This window comes from Oncorhynchus mykiss, chromosome 9 (assembly GCF_057628025.1).
Source record: "Oncorhynchus mykiss isolate SJ-2025 chromosome 9, ASM5762802v1, whole genome shotgun sequence".
Classification (NCBI taxonomy): Eukaryota; Metazoa; Chordata; class Actinopteri; order Salmoniformes; family Salmonidae; genus Oncorhynchus; species Oncorhynchus mykiss.
In genome coordinates, this window is record NC_143030.1 from 78,119,899 (window position 1) to 78,135,888 (window position 15,990).

The window sequence follows — 15,990 nt, forward strand, 5'->3', positions numbered from 1 at the left end:
AATAGCACTAACTATAGTCTCCGACTACAATGCAAATGTTATATAATAGTAGTAATAGTACTAACTAGTCTCTGACTACAATGTAAATGTTATATAATAGTAGTAATAGTACTAACTAGTCTGACTACAATGTAAATGTTATATAATAGTAATAACTAGTCTGACTACAATGTAAATGTTATATAATAGTACTAACTAGTCTGACTACAATGTAAATGTTATATAATAGTAATAACTAGTCTCTGACTACAATGTAAATGTTATATAATAGTAGTAATAGTAATAACTAGTCTGACTACAATGTAAATGTTATATAATAGTAATAATAGTACTAACTAGTCTGACTACAATGTAAATGTTATATAATAGTAGTAATAGTACTAACAAGTCTGACTACAATGTAAATGTTATATAATAGTAATAACTAGTCTCTGACTACAATGTAAATGTTATATAATAGTAGTAATAGTACTAACTAGTCTGACTACAATGTAAATGTTATATAATAGTAATAACTAGTCTCTGACTACAATGTAAATGTTATATAATAGTAGTAATAGTACTAACTAGTCTGACTACAATGTAAATGTTATATAATAGTAATAACTAGTCTGACTACAATGTAAATGTTATATAATAGTAATAACTAGTCTGACTACAATGTAAATGTTATATAATAGTAATAACTAGTCTGACTACAATGTAAATGTTATATAGTAATAACTAGTCTCTGACTACAATGTAAATGTTATATAATAGTAGTAATAGTACTAACTAGTCTGACTACAATGTAAATGTTATATAATAGTACTAACTAGTCTGACTACAATGTAAATGTTATATAATAGTAATAACTAGTCTCTGACTACAATGTAAATGTTATATAATAGTAGTAATAGTAATAACTAGTCTGACTACAATGTAAATGTTATATAATAGTAATAGTACTAACTAGTCTGACTACAATGTAAATGTTATATAATAGTAGTAATAGTACTAACTAGTCTGACTACAATGTAAATGTTATATAATAGTACTAACTAGTCTGACTACAATGTAAATGTTATATAATAGTAATAACTAGTCTGACTACAATGTAAATGTTATATAATAGTAGTAATAGTACTAACTAGTCTGACTACAATGTAAATGTTATATAATAGTAATAACTAGTCTCTGACTACAATGTAAATGTTATATAATAGTAATAACTAGTCTGACTACAATGTAAATGTTATATAATAGTAGTAATAGTACTAACTAGTCTGACTACAATGTAAATGTTATATAATAGTAATAACTAGTCTCTGACTACAATGTAAATGTTATATAATAGTAGTAATAGTACTAACTAGTCTGACTGCAATGTAAATGTTAAATAATAGTAATAACTAGTCTGACTACAATGTAAATGTTATATAGTAATAACTAGTCTCTGACTACAATGTAAATGTTATATAATAGTAGTAATAGTACTAACTAGTCTGACTACAATGTAAATGTTATATAATAGTACTAACTAGTCTGACTACAATGTAAATGTTATATAATAGTAATAACTAGTCTGACTACAATGTAAATGTTATATAATAGTAATAACTAGTCTCTGACTACAATGTAAATGTTATATAATAGTAGTAATAGGACTAACTAGTCTGACTACAATGTAAATGTTATATAATAGTAATAATAGTACTAACTAGTCTGACTACAATGTAAATGTTATATAATAGTAATAACTAGTCTCTGACTACAATGTAAATGTTATATAATAGTAGTAATAGTACTAACTAGTCTGACTACAATGTAAATGTTATATAATAGTAAATACTAGTCTGACTACAATGTAAATGTTATATAATAGTACTAACTAGTCTGACTACAATGTAAATGTTATATAATAGTAATAACTAGTCTCTGACTACAATGTAAATGTTAAATAATAGTAATAACTAGTCTGACTACAATGTAAATGTTATATAATAGTAAATACTAGTCTGACTACAATGTAAATGTTATATAATAGTAGTAATAGTAATAACTAGTCTGACTACAATGTAAATGTTATATAATAGTAATAATAGTACTAACTAGTCTGACTACAATGTAAATGTTATATAATAGTAGTAATAGTACTAACTAGTCTGACTACAATGTAAATGTTATATAATAGTAGTAATAGTACTAACTAGTCTGACTACAATGTAAATGTTATATAATAGTAATAACTAGTCTCTGACTACAATGTAAATGTTATATAATAGTAGTAATAGTACTAACTAGTCTGACTACAATGTAAATGTTATATAATAGTACTAACTAGTCTGACTACAATGTAAATGTTATATAATAGTACTAACTAGTCTGACTACAATGTAAATGTTATATAATAGTAATAACTAGTCTCTGACTACAATGTAAATGTTATATAATAGTAGTAATAGTACTAACTAGTCTGACTACAATGTAAATGTTACATAGTAATAACTAGTCTCTGACTACAATGTAAATGTTATATAATAATGGTAATAACTATAGTCTCTGACTACAATGTAAATGTTGCATTTCCTGAAACAATAATTAACTAGAACCAATATATAATGTAGTATTCTGTTCCATGTCCTACTCACAGTGAGCAGGTGTCTTCCCTGTTTGAAGTCCCTGATGCCAGACAGTCTGCTGAGCATACACTCCAGCCCCCCGCACTGAGCCATCACTCCTGCCATCTTATACACCTCCTCCTCATCCTCCTCTTCATCTGTGGTAGAGTCCAGAGACTCGATGAACTCTTCAGTAGCGTCTCCAAGGAGACCCCTCATACGATATATGATCCTCATGGGCTCTCCCTGACAGACAAAAAACAAAACCCAAGGTTAACACACTTCACAGACAACCTCAATCATTGTTTGAAAAATACAGTTGGAAAATAGAATAGTGAACAGTTTGTCACCTCGTTGGTAGGGCACCACACCTTCTTGTAAACCTCGGCCACAGGCAGGTCCAAACTTATGATCTTATTGTTCACCAGAAGCTATGAGAAACAAATAAGACAGGCGACGGTTAGAAACGAGGCGGAGAACCATCTCCCATCTTCTTGTGTTTCACTCCAGGACAGCAATCCCCCCGAAACAGCACAGCAAACCGTGACTATGTGCAAGAATAAACACCGTCTTGGACAACAACAGGCACAGTGTTGTAGCTACAGGAGAAATCTATGGTTTCCTACCTCCATGCCACTGTCGTCCTCGAGCAGGGCCACCAGGTCACAGTCCTGACAGATCTTGTTCTTGATGTCCCTCATCAGGGGTCCGATACCTGGCTCGTTGCTGCTGTACGGATTACCAGGCATACGGCCCTGCAGGAAGTCCTCCTGCTGAGGATCCTTCTCCAGGGTAACAAAAAACTCTGTCACCTCGTTTTCCTCCTGGAGAGGGGAGGACGAGCAGGAGGAGGGGGAGGAGGAGGAGAGAAGGTAGAGGAGGGGGAGGAAGAGCAGGAGGAGGAAGAGGAGGTAGAGGAGGGGAGGAAGGAGGAGATTCAGTTACGCCATGCAATGTATTCCTAGAAACACAAAGGCTATCAATTCATCTTTCTGTGATTCCTTTGCGTCCTCTTTCCTTGCTTCCTATCTCCTTGCCATCTTCTCCGTATTAGAGAAGGTCCAAGGTCCCCTTCCCCTCGAACCTCTCCCAATGCGTTTTGAGAAGGAGGCAAGGAAAGAGGAATTGAACCATAGACTGGAGTTACAGCCGGAACAGAGAAGAAGCCGTTTACCGGGTAGATGATGCTGCAGAGTCTCTCGAAGATGAACACTGGTGTTCTGTAGTCATCCAGATCATATCTCTTGGCTGTCTCAATACACACAGCCATGAAGGCCTTGGTCTCAGACTCGGTCCCTGGAGAACGGAAAGAAAGCACTGGCTTTATACCTGTGGTCATGTCCTCCTGGGTCTATATATTAACTGGCTTTATACCTGTGGTCATGTCCTCCAGCACCATGTCCTCCTGAGTCTATATTAACTAGCTTTATACCTGTGGTCATGTCCTCCTGGGTCTATATATTAACTAGCTTTATACCTGTGGTCATGTCCTCCTGGGTCTATATATTAACTGGCTTTATACCTGTGGTCATGTCCTCCAGCAGCATGTCCTCCTGGGTCTATATTAACTAGCTTTATACCTGTGGTCATGTCCTCCTGGGTCTATATATTAACTAGCTTTATACCTGTGGTCATGTCCTCCAGCACCATGTCCTCCTGGGTCTATATTAACTAGCTTTATACCTGTGGTCAAGTCCTCCAGCAGCATGTCCTCCTGGGTCTATATATTAACTGGCTTTATACCTGTGGTCATGTCCTCCAGCACCATGTCCTCCTGGGTCTATATTAACTAGCTTTATACCTGTGGTCATGTCCTCCTGGGTCTATATATTAACTGGCTTTATACCTGTGGTCATGTCCTCCAGCACCATGTCCTCCTGGGTCTATATATTAACTAGCTTTATACCTGTGGTCATGTCCTCCAGCAGCATGTCCTCCTGGGTCTATATATTAACTAGCTTTATACATGTGGTCATGTCCTCCTGGGTCTATATATTAACTGGCTTTATACCTGTGGTCATGTCCTCCTGGGTCTATATATTAACTGGCTTTATACCTGTGGTCATGTCCTCCTGGGTCTATATATTAACTGGCTTTATACTTGTGGTCATGTCCTCCAGCATGTCCTCCTGGGTCTATATTAACTAGCTTTATACCTGTGGTCATGTCCTCCAGCAGCATGTCCTCCTGGGTCTATATATTAACTAACTTTATACCTGTGGTCATGTCCTCCAGCATAACCTCCTGGGTCTATATTAACTAGCTTTATACCTGTGGTCATGTCCTCCAGCATGTCCTCCTGGGTCTATATATTAACTAGCTTTATACCTGTGGTCATGTCCTCCAGCAGCATGTCCTCCTGGGTCTATATATTAACTAGCTTTATACCTGTGGTCATGTCCTCCAGGATGTCCCCCTGGGTCTATATATTAACTAGCTTTATACCTGTGGTCAAGTCCTCCAGCATGTCCTCCTGGGTCTATATTAACTAGATTTATACCTGTGGTCATGTCCTCCAGCATGTCCTCCTGGGTCTATATTAACTAGCTTTATACCTGTGGTCATGTCCTCCAGCATGTCCTCCTGGGTCTATATATTAACTAGCTTTATACCTGTGGTCATGTCCTCCAGCATGTCCTCCTGGGTCTATATATTAACTAGCTTTATACCTGTGGTCATGTCCTCCAGCATGTCCTCCTGGGTCTATATATTAACTAGCTTTATACCTGTGGTCATGTCCTCCAGCATGTCCTCCTGGGTCTATATATTAACTAGCTTTATACCTGTGGTCATGTCCTCCAGCATGTCCTCCTGGGTCTATATATTAACTAGCTTCATACCTGTGGTCATGTCCTCCAGCAGCATGTCCTCCTGGGTCTATATATTAACTAGCTTTATACCTGTGGTCATGTCCTCCTGGGTCTATATTAACTAGCTTTATACCTGTGGTCATGTCCTCCTGGGTCTATATTAACTAGCTTTATACCTGTGGTCAAGTCCTCCAGCAGCATGTCCTCCTGGGTCTATATATTAACTAGCTTTATACCTGTGGTCATGTCCTCCAGCATCTCCAGCAGCATGTCCTGGGTCTCGTCGATGAGCTTGGTCCTCTGCACCACTAGTTTCCTGAGACACAGGTAGCCGTTCAGCACCGTGCCCACCAGACGACTCTTAAAGTGACGCTTGATGGACTCCACCTCCACAAAGGACGACAGTAGGCCTAGAAGACACGCACGGGGATAGGTATCATATTAATATATCATCAAATCTTATCGTTTAAAAAAAAAAATGTTTTACATCATTCTAGCAAAACAAAGTATCCGTATTAGATAAATATCTTGGTGAATCGACTAAAGCCAAGGTACACTACATGACCAAAAGTATGTGGACACTTGCTCTTCAAACATCTCATTACAAAATCACAGGCATTGATATGGAGTTGTTCCCCCTCCCTTTGCTGCTATAACAGCCTCCACTCTTCTGGGAAGGCTTCCCACTAGGTGTTGGAACATTGCTGCTATAACAGCCTCCACTCTTCTGGGAAGGCTTCCCACTAGATGTTGGAACATTGCTGCTATAACAGCCTCCACTCTTCTGGGAAGGCTTCCCACTAGGTGTTGGAACATTGCTGCTATAACAGCCTCCACTCTTCTGGGAAGGCTTCCCACTAGATGTTGGAACATTGCTGCTATAACATCATCCACTCTTCTGGGAAGGCTTTCCACTAGATGTTGGAACATTGCTGCTATTACAGCCTCCACTCTTCTGGGAAGGCTTTCCACAAGATGTTGGAACATTGCTGCTATAACAGCCTCCACTCTTCTGGGAAGGCTTTCCACTAGATGTTGGAACATTGCTGCTATAACAGCCTCCACTCTTCTGGGAAGGCTTTCCACTAGATGTTGGAACATTGCTGCTATAACAGCCTCCACTCTTCTGGGAAGGCTTCCCACTAGATGTTGGAACATTGCTGCTATAACATCCTCCACTCTTCTGGGAAGGCTTTCCACAAGATGTTGGAACATTGCTGCTATAACAGCCTCCACTCTTCTGGGAAGGCTTCCCACTAGATGTTGGAACATTGCTGCTATAACAGCCTCCACTCTTCTGGGAAGGCTTTCCACTAGATGTTGGAACATTTCTGCAGGGGATTTGCTTCCATTCAGCCACAAGAGCATTAGTGATGTTGGGCGCTTAGCACTGGTTCGCACTTAGCATTCCAATTCATCCCAAAGGTGTTCGATGAGGTTGAGGTCAGGGCTCTGTGCAGGCCAGTCAAGTTCTTCCACATCGATCTCAACAAATCATTTCTATATGGACCTTGCTTTGTGCACAGGGGCATTGTCATGCTGAAATAGGAAAGGCCTTCCCCAAACTGTTGCCACAAAGTTGGAAGCAGAGAATTGTCTAGAATGTCATTGTATGGTATAAAGTTAAGATGACTCTTCACTGGTACTAAGGGGCCCGAACCATGAAAAACAGCCCCAGACCATTATTCCTCCTCCACCAAACTTTAGTTGGCACTATTCATTCAGGCAGGTAGCGTTCTTTGCCAAACCCAGATTCGTCTGTCGCACTGCCAGGCGGTGAAACGTGATTCATCACTCCAGAGAAGGCGTTTCCACTGCTCCAGAGTCCAATGGCGGCGAGCTTTACACCACTCCAGCCGACGCTTGGCATTGAGCATGGTGATCTTAGACTTGTGTGCGGCTGCTCCGCCATGGAAACCCATTTCATGAAGCTCCTGACGAACAGTTCTTGCGCTGAAGTTGCTTCCAGAGGCAGTTTGGAACTCGGAGTGAGTGTTGCAACGAAGGACAGAAGATTTTTTACGTGCTACAGCACTCAGCAGTCCCGTTCTGTGAGCTTGTGTGATCTACCACTTCACGGCTGAGCCGCTGTTGCTCCTAGACATTTCCACTTCACAATAACAGCACTTATTTAACCGGGGCAGCTCTAGCAGGGCAGAAATTTCATATCATATCAAATGTTATTGGTCACATACACATGGTTAGCAGATGTTAATGCGAGTGTAGCGAAATGCTTGTTTGACGAACTGACTTGTTGGAAAGGTGGCATCCTATGACGGTGCCACGTTGAAAGTCACTGAGCTCTTCAGTAAGGCCATTCTACTGCCAATGTGCTCAGTTTTAAAACACCTGTCACCAACGGGTGTGGCTGAAATAGCTGAATCCACTCATTTGAAGGGGTGTCCACATACTGCTGTAATATATAGTGTAAGTGGAAAATCATGCTGATGTTTTATTTGAGTCAACTATCCCTATAAGACCAGTTAATACAAGCGCCTTGGTTTAGGTGAATGAAACAGGTCACATACCAGTCAAGCTCTTGAGGGCGTATCCCTGCTGCAGGTCTGTGCTGAGCGTGGCCTCTTCCAAAGCCAACAGGTTGGCTATTTCCTTGGTGATGAGGTTTCCGATGTAGGGCAGGACTCCTCGGGCGGCCAGGTACACCTTCCATTGAGGAGGCTTGATGAGCTTCTGGTACAGACCCAGATACTCAGCTGCACATTCCCCCGCGATGCTCAACTCATCCAGGTAACTGAGGGACAAACACACACTGATGCTTGACTCATCCAGGTAACTGAGGGACAAACACACACTGATGCTCAACTCATCCAGGTAACTGAGGGACAAACACACACTGATGCTCAACTCCTCCAGGTAACTGAGGGACAAACACACACTGATGCTCAACTCCTCCAGGTAACTGAGGGACAAACACACACTGATGCTCAACTCCTCCAGGTAACTGAGGGACAAACACACACTGATGCTCAACTCATCCAGGTAACTGAGGGACAAACACACACTGATGCTCAACTCCTCCAGGTAACTGAGGGACAAACACACACTGATGCTCAACTCCTCCAGGTAACTGAGGGACAAACACACACTGATGCTCAACTCATCCAGGTAACTGAGGGACAAACACACACTGATGCTCAACTCCACCAGGTAACTGAGGGACAGACAAATACCTGTTAGAAAAGCTGTTTGACATATAAGCCAGGATATTATCCCAATATACAAAGCAAGCACAAAAAAACAAAAAGTATTGATGGCAGTATTTCACTGCAGATTGCACCTGGTCCAGCTACTAACAATAACACCCAGTGTTAACCATCCAACTTAACTGATACTAACTCGCTCACATTGATGACCATGATCCTTAGATCATTTCCCCATCGTGTCAATTTGAAAGTTGAAAACATATTTTTTTTAAAACAGTGCTACCTTTCCCAACCCGAAGACGGCCTCTTACCTGGTAAGCAGGTCCAGCACCTGCTGCTTGCGGCTGGGGATGGAGGTGAGGGCCTCAACGATGGTACAGGCTGCCTGCCGCGCTGCCTGGGTGGCTGGGGTGAACAGCACCTGGGAGACAGAGGAGATGACAGTTAAACAATTAAAGCATGAAAATGCTATAATTATTATTATTATTTTTTTTTTAAGGTGATATGAGTCCATACACCAGCTACATGAACCTCAGTCCCATGTTGTCTCATCGAAAGGTGCAGCGTATCATTTAAATGATTCTGGAGGCCGGGTGACAACACCTTTTTCATTCACTTTCCAATGTAAAAGCGGAGTGGTGTAGTGCTGCCTGGAGAGGTTGGTAAATAGTCTAATCCTAAACGCTTCGCCCGGGCCAAGGAAAATAACCCTAGTGTGAAATTCTATGACAAACAGTGACATAGTCTTTGAACGACATAAAATGGTCGATCCCATATCGGTATTTTACAGCCGAGCTGTATGGTACCAGTTAGCTAATAGTGGGCCTACGATTGAAATAGATAAACGAGGCTGGGAACGGAGTCAGAAATTCACAGATTTCAGATTATTTTCATTGTTTTCTCCATGTTTCACTTTTTTGTTGTTGTTGTTGAGAGAAGAAAACAACAACATTGGATGTTCTAAATCCACAACAATGGTTACACCACATCGGGAGACCACAAAAATATAAGAAATTCTTATTTTTGAGTGCAGTTACCCTTTAATTCAACTGCACAGGTACCTAAGCACTGTTGTTGGAGTTTGTAAATCAAAATGGCCACTGGATTGAGGCAAAGAATCATGATATAATTTGATATAACTTACTTTGTAGCTACTTAACATTTAATAGAGGAGGTTTTCGTGAAAAGCCTTTCCATCGACCAGTAGACGGTTATTAGCGTCGCTCTACTTTTTCCTGTTACTTTAAATGTTTGAAACCTAGCCGTTTTACTTCCCGAGGCATGTCTTACCTTGTTTCAAAAGTAGCCTATAGCCACAAAATCCTACCATAGAAAACATGAAGGCCATAATTTTGTTTTTAGAAACACCTCATATGCTCTCTCCTGTTCTACTACTTTTCAAATCAACTTTTTCACCCCCATTGTCTAGATGCCAGACATGATTTTTTTGTCATATAGCAACCAACGATCGTTGTTCCATCTTTAGATTCTCCCTCGGTCTAAATTTAAAAAATATATATTTCCATCTCTGTCCATGAAACTGCTAGCATGTTTCAGAACTGTGTTTTCCCGCAAATCACATTTTGGAACATTTGCGCTTGCACCTTGCTGTGCTTAAAATGTGAATAAATAATCATCAACATTAAAAGGTAAACATTCTGTCCTCCACGACACAACTTTGATACACATCGTGGGGATTAAGTACAGGATATTTTATTTTTGTACCTTTATTTAACTAGGCAAGTCAGTTAAGAACAAAGTCTTATTTTCAATGACGGCCTAGGAACAGTGGGTTTAACTGCCTTGTTCAGGGGCAGAACAACAGATTTGTACCTTGTCAGCTCGGGGATTTGAACTTGCAACCTTTCGGTTACTAGCCCAACGCTCTAACCACTAGGCTACCCTGCCGCCTCTACACTCTAACCACTAGGCTACCCTGCCGCCTCTACACTCTAACCACAAAGTGAGTATACTGTGTCCACTGGTGTGTATGTACCACACCAAACAGTACCAGTAAACGCAGTTAAAATAGGTATCGCTGTAAGAGCAGGGGAGTATCCTTACCTGTCTGAGCCAATTGTTGTGTCCCAGTTTGAGGAGCCTAGGGAACAGACCTTCGGAGCGTGACCTCATGAACTGTTTCCACTTCCACACATACTTCTCCATCAGGTAACGTCGCCGCACCTCGGCCTTGTTCTGGGGCTTAGACGCCGTCTCCTGGCCTGGTGGACAAGCGTTACGGCATTGTTGAAAGGGTTAGTTCCTTCCGAGTTCCGTAATCAAATGCATTTGCTTCCGCAATAACACTACTGTTCTTTCTGTGTACGTATCACGTGTTACTTTTCACTAGATGCTACCGATTTTAAAACCATAGACCTTGTTTGTTGTTGTTGAGGCACCACAGACAGGCACCACATTACTACAAGACAAAAACAGCCCAATCAAGCAGGACGGTCTTTTCTTGCAAATAATATATATCTATATATATATATATTTTTTTAAAGCTTGAAAAGGTAGTGTTACTGGATTAGTGTGGTGTGTGACAACTGCCAATACTTTTAACTTGTATGTGGTACACGTCACATTATTGTGGGAGACCCTCCTGTAAGAGTATGAGTTAAGCTGCTTGAGAAGGTTTAAATGCTAAAAAAAACCCTGCAGACACATAGAAGTACAATAGATCAACATTACTACAGTAGTAGGTCAAAGCTGTGTGATGGAAAACCTTGGTAGAGCATGGGTGGAGTAGACATTGTGGTGCACCTGTGAATTTCCTTTCTTTTTCAGCTTGACAGCGATCCCTACTTCTCAATTAAAACATTTTTTTCCCCCCCTTTGTAATTTCCATCGTTTTTACAAAATGTAATTTGAGCTTCAAATTATGTAAAAAAAAAAAAAAATGGTTTACAGTGTTAGGTTAGCTAACGTTTAACTGGCTATCAGAGCAGAACATTCGCTACCTTATTTGTGCGTATTTGTTTGTGCTTACTGGACTTTGGACGTTAGCTAGCTAGCTAAGCAAAATATCTTGTTCGCATTTTCTTTTGATTACCTCAGCTTGAATACCACCATATATAGCTAGCAAACAGTATCTACAGTAGGCCTAGGTTTATTCACATACACGTCGTATGACTGACAGCTGTGTTGTTGCCAAGCAACCGACCTGGTGTTAGAACACTGAGCCTGAGCTTAAAAAAAAAAAAAAACAACATGTTAGCTTTGTCAGAAATGCTACAATAACGTAGCATATCGTTGGTTCTCAATAGACAGCTTTGAGCATGTGAGAGCGATAAATGAATCAATTTAATCCACACTAGTCCAATGATCACTTCATGGCTGCTGTCGTCTTGTTCTTATCCGATGCCTAGAGATATCGAGCTAGATCGGTGCAAAGCATAAAAAAAATGTTTCTCTAATGCTAACGACCCTGTTAAAAACTGGTATGTGGTTCTCGTAACAGCCCTGACAAGAGGTGGGGAGTGTTGTGTACCTCCAATCAAGTTCATTTGCGACATTTCATCGACATTGGTGTCATAATGGCTTAAATATGATGGTAGGGAGATTTTAATTTAAAAAACATTGAGCTTCAAATCAATCCCTACTACAGTCGGGCAGACCAACCAATAAAATTTAGAGAAAAAAAAAAAATCACATCTACTCACATCTTGCTGGAAGGCACTTTTTCCAGGCTTCATACGATGCTTTGGGGTCCTTCTTGAGCCAGAGCTGGGCCTGAGCATGGATCTCATTGCAGTAGGGCTTCACTGTGGTCAGAGACTCCACAGCAGAATCCTGGAGACACAGAAACAACAACATTTCCTGAAATGGACTAAATCTACAAAATCAAAATCACCTAAAAATCCTAAATGACTCTCATTATAATTTTGTAGTCATTCTACAAAATCACAGAGTGCAATGTAAGTCTCTCGTCAAAACTCGCCCGCCAAGCAGCCGTTGCGAAGCAAGTATGACTGACTAGTGCTATAGTAAGGCGGTACCTTGTTCTTCTTGGAGGTGGGGGCAGGGGGCTTGATGAGTTTCTGTAGGATCCTGAGACACATCAGAGTAATGTTCTCCACCACTACAGGGGTCTTGATGTTGACGGCCATCAGGAACAGACTCAGGGCTATAGAGACGCCGAGAAACATGATTAATTATTAAATGACATTATTAAAAAAAAAAGGGGGGGAAAATAGGGGGATGAGAGAAGAGGAGGTTTAAAAGCCTCACCACATCGCAGTCGTAGCTCCCAGCAGCCCCCTTCCTTGGAGATGGAGTCGGTGAGCAGTAGCATCTCATACTGCAGACTGGAGACCAGGTCAGGATTGGCCCAGTGGCCCTTCAGAGCAGCTGACACCTTGTGAATGATCAGGTCATTCATCTGCTGAGTGGCCTCTGGCTGGTCTCTGTACAGGGAGATGTCGACAGATGAGAAATGGGTTTACTCACTGTATGTGTAATGGAATTGCCTAGGCTTTCAGCTCAGAGGACTAACACAGGTCTTATAGCACACAGACTACCCAGGTTTTAACAGTTGTTTGGGCTTACGTACATTTGTGAGCTACATGCACGTTTGGTTAGCCTAGGTGTTAGAGCGTTGGACTAGTAACTGAAAGGTCCCCAAGCTGACGAGATACAAATCTGTCGTTCTGCCCCTGAACAAGGCAGGTAACCCACTGTTCCTAGGCCGTCATTGAAAATAAGAATTTATTCTTAACTGACTTGCCTAGTTAAATAAAGGTAAAAAAAAAACACTGTCTACGAGAACACAAACCACTACTATACCTGGTGAGCAGGCAAACCAGTTGTCTGACCTCCTCTCTCATGGCAGAGGTGCCTCTCCTCAGGTTGTACTCAAACAGCTCTCTGATGAGCCCCTGGAGCCCCAGGATCTGGCGGAGGGCTGGGTTGGTGGCCAGGGCTCTTAGCAGGGTGATACAGTGACCCGTCACGGCCGAGGCACAGCCATAGCACTTGTTGGAGGAGGTGTGTCCGCAGCCTAGAGAGAGAGAGAGATCTTTGTTATTAGCCTAAAAAAAAGAAACGTGTTCTCAAATACTGGAAGTTACACTTTAGATAAAAGTAGACGGCTGCCAACATGGGAAATTGATTTGCAGCAGTTTGAGAAAGACTGTGTGCAACCCCCCCCTCCCAAAAAAATCGCACCCTTTCCTCGATACAGCCCACTACGTTTAACCAAGACCCGTGCACTATATGTGACAGGGTGGCATTTGGGATGCAGTCCTGGGATCACAACAAACAACACAACAAGTGACAGTAAAAATAAACAACACCGAATGGCTTCTATATATAGAAATCCCAATGGGAAGGGCCAAGTCAGGTAAAGGAGTCTGTGTATATGTGTGTGTGTATATATATATATATATATATATATATATATATATATATATATATGTGTGTGTGTGTGTGTGTGTACGTGTGTGTGTGTGTGTACGTGTGTGTGTGTGTGTGTACGTGTGTATGTGTGCGTGTACGTGTGTGTGTGTACGTGTGTGTGTGTGTGTACGTGTGTATGTGTGCGTGTACGTGTGTATGTGTGTGTGTACGTGTGTATGTGTGCGTGTACGTGTGTATGTGTGCGTGTACGTGTGTATGTGTGCGTGTACGTGTGTATGTGTGCGTGTACGCGCGCGCGTGTGTGTGTAAAGTGCAGTACCTAACACAGAGAGGGCTCTGTACTGGCTGGCTGTGAAGGTGGGCTGATGGGAGCTGGAGCGAGAGGACTTGGTGGCGGCTTCACGCTGCTGCAGGTCGTACTCCAGGAGTTCTTTACGGGACGCCAGGACTTTCTGGAAGGGGGGGGGGGTGATAACTCTTTAAAAAAACTCATACAAAATACTTGAATGTAGAACCTGCTGTTTTGAACAGCTATGACGCTCCATAGAAATGTAATTACTAAAAAAATAAAAGGTATCCTCATTCAAGTCAATGTTCCCGTGATGGTTGTGAACGGACGGCCATATTTGAGTGTGTACCTATAACCAGGACGTAAACTAGGTAAGTAAGGACAGGATTCAGTGTGTGCTCATCACGTCCCCCCCCCCCGTCCGTCCCCGTCCCCCCCCCGGTCTCTCACCTGTATGATCTTGGAGAGCTCGTCAAAGGAAGTCTTACAGTCTCCACTGTACTCCTGAGCCAGCTGCTGGATGTACCTGTTCACATTGGCCGAGGACGCTCCAAGCCCCGCCCCTGCTCCAGAATCATCCTATAGGGGCGTGACAACAGCATCAAAACATTAGGTACTAGTTCAACACAGTCCAGTAAACAAGACAAATTCTTCATGATGTTGTACTCCATGATAAATACAGAATAAATCCTATGGAATGATGCCATACAACTGCTAGGGTATTTTAAAAGGTTTAAACTTTAAAATGGTTGTGATATTTGGTTAATTTACCCACTCAAGTGAAATGCTAAAAGTACTCAAAAAATGTCAAAATGTGAATCTGTGGAGGTGCGAATCGGATGTTCATGTACCAGAGGGTAGTATCTGACCTGTGGTTTCTCAGGCGCTGCCTCGTTGACCTTTGACAGCAGACTCTCCAGCTGAGGTCTGTGTCCCATTAGCTGGTGGTACACGCGGTCGGCCTTGTCCAGCAGCGTGTTGATGTTGGTCACCGCCTACACGGAGAATACAAACAAACAGCAGGCATTGGTTTGGTTTTCAACCAGTTGATGTGGGACAGATGGTTCTATGTTTCTTGGTAGAGCGGTAACAGGGATGCGACCAGGACAACAAGAGGGATGTGACATGGACAACAAGAACAACAAGAGGGATGTGACTAGGACAACAAGAGGGATGTGACTAGGACAACAAGGACAACAAGAGGGATGTGACCAGGACAACAAGGACAACAAGGGGGATGTGACCAGGACAACAAGGACAACAAGAGGGATGTGACCAGGACAACAAGGACAACAAGGGGGATGCGACCAGGACAACAAGAGGGATGTGACTAGGACAACAAGAACAACAAGAGGGATGTGACCAGGGCAACAAGAACAACAAGAGGGATGTGACCAGGACAACAAGAGGGATGTGACCAGGACAACAAGAGGGATGTGACCAGAACAACAAGAGTGATGTGACCAGAACAACAAGAGGGATGTGACCAGAACAACAAGGACAACAAGAGGGATGTGACCAGGACAACAAGAGGGATGTGACCAGGACAACAAGAGGGATGTGACCAGGACAACAAGAGGGATGTGACCAGGACAACAAGGACAACAAGAGGGATGTGACCAGGACAACAAGAGGGATGTGACCAGGACAACAAGAGGGATGTGACCAGGACAACAAGAGGGATGTGACCAGGACAACAAGGACAACAAGAGGGATGTGACCAGGACAACAAGGACAACAAGAGGGATGTGACCAGGACAACAAGAGGG

At 41.9% G+C, this 15,990-nt stretch overlaps 1 protein-coding gene across 50 annotated transcripts in view; it reads right to left on the reverse strand.

Moving 5' to 3' along the window:
* Positions 1 to 15,990, reverse strand: part of ubr4 (ubiquitin protein ligase E3 component n-recognin 4) — a 165,944-nt gene that overhangs the window by 15,065 nt on the left and 134,889 nt on the right. For 26 of the 50 annotated variants that reach the window (XM_090185503.1, XM_090185492.1, XM_090185521.1 and 23 more), the window contains 15 exons: positions 15,073 to 15,216; positions 14,672 to 14,800; positions 14,252 to 14,384; positions 13,360 to 13,573; positions 12,805 to 12,980; positions 12,573 to 12,700; positions 12,237 to 12,366; positions 10,639 to 10,796; positions 8,886 to 8,995; positions 7,939 to 8,162; positions 5,647 to 5,820; positions 3,775 to 3,896; positions 3,227 to 3,424; positions 2,951 to 3,031; positions 2,631 to 2,846 (listed from right to left, as the gene is read on the reverse strand). In XM_090185503.1, the coding sequence (XP_090041629.1) occupies positions 2,631 to 2,846; positions 2,951 to 3,031; positions 3,227 to 3,424; positions 3,775 to 3,896; positions 5,647 to 5,820; positions 7,939 to 8,162; positions 8,886 to 8,995; positions 10,639 to 10,796; positions 12,237 to 12,366; positions 12,573 to 12,700; positions 12,805 to 12,980; positions 13,360 to 13,573; positions 14,252 to 14,384; positions 14,672 to 14,800; positions 15,073 to 15,216 (2,337 nt within the window). The remainder of the gene's footprint in view (positions 1 to 2,630; positions 2,847 to 2,950; positions 3,032 to 3,226; positions 3,425 to 3,774; positions 3,897 to 5,646; positions 5,821 to 7,938; positions 8,163 to 8,885; positions 8,996 to 10,638; positions 10,797 to 12,236; positions 12,367 to 12,572; positions 12,701 to 12,804; positions 12,981 to 13,359; positions 13,574 to 14,251; positions 14,385 to 14,671; positions 14,801 to 15,072; positions 15,217 to 15,990) is intronic. The other 24 variants (XM_090185529.1, XM_090185528.1, XM_090185515.1 and 21 more) reach the window with 1 other exon arrangement.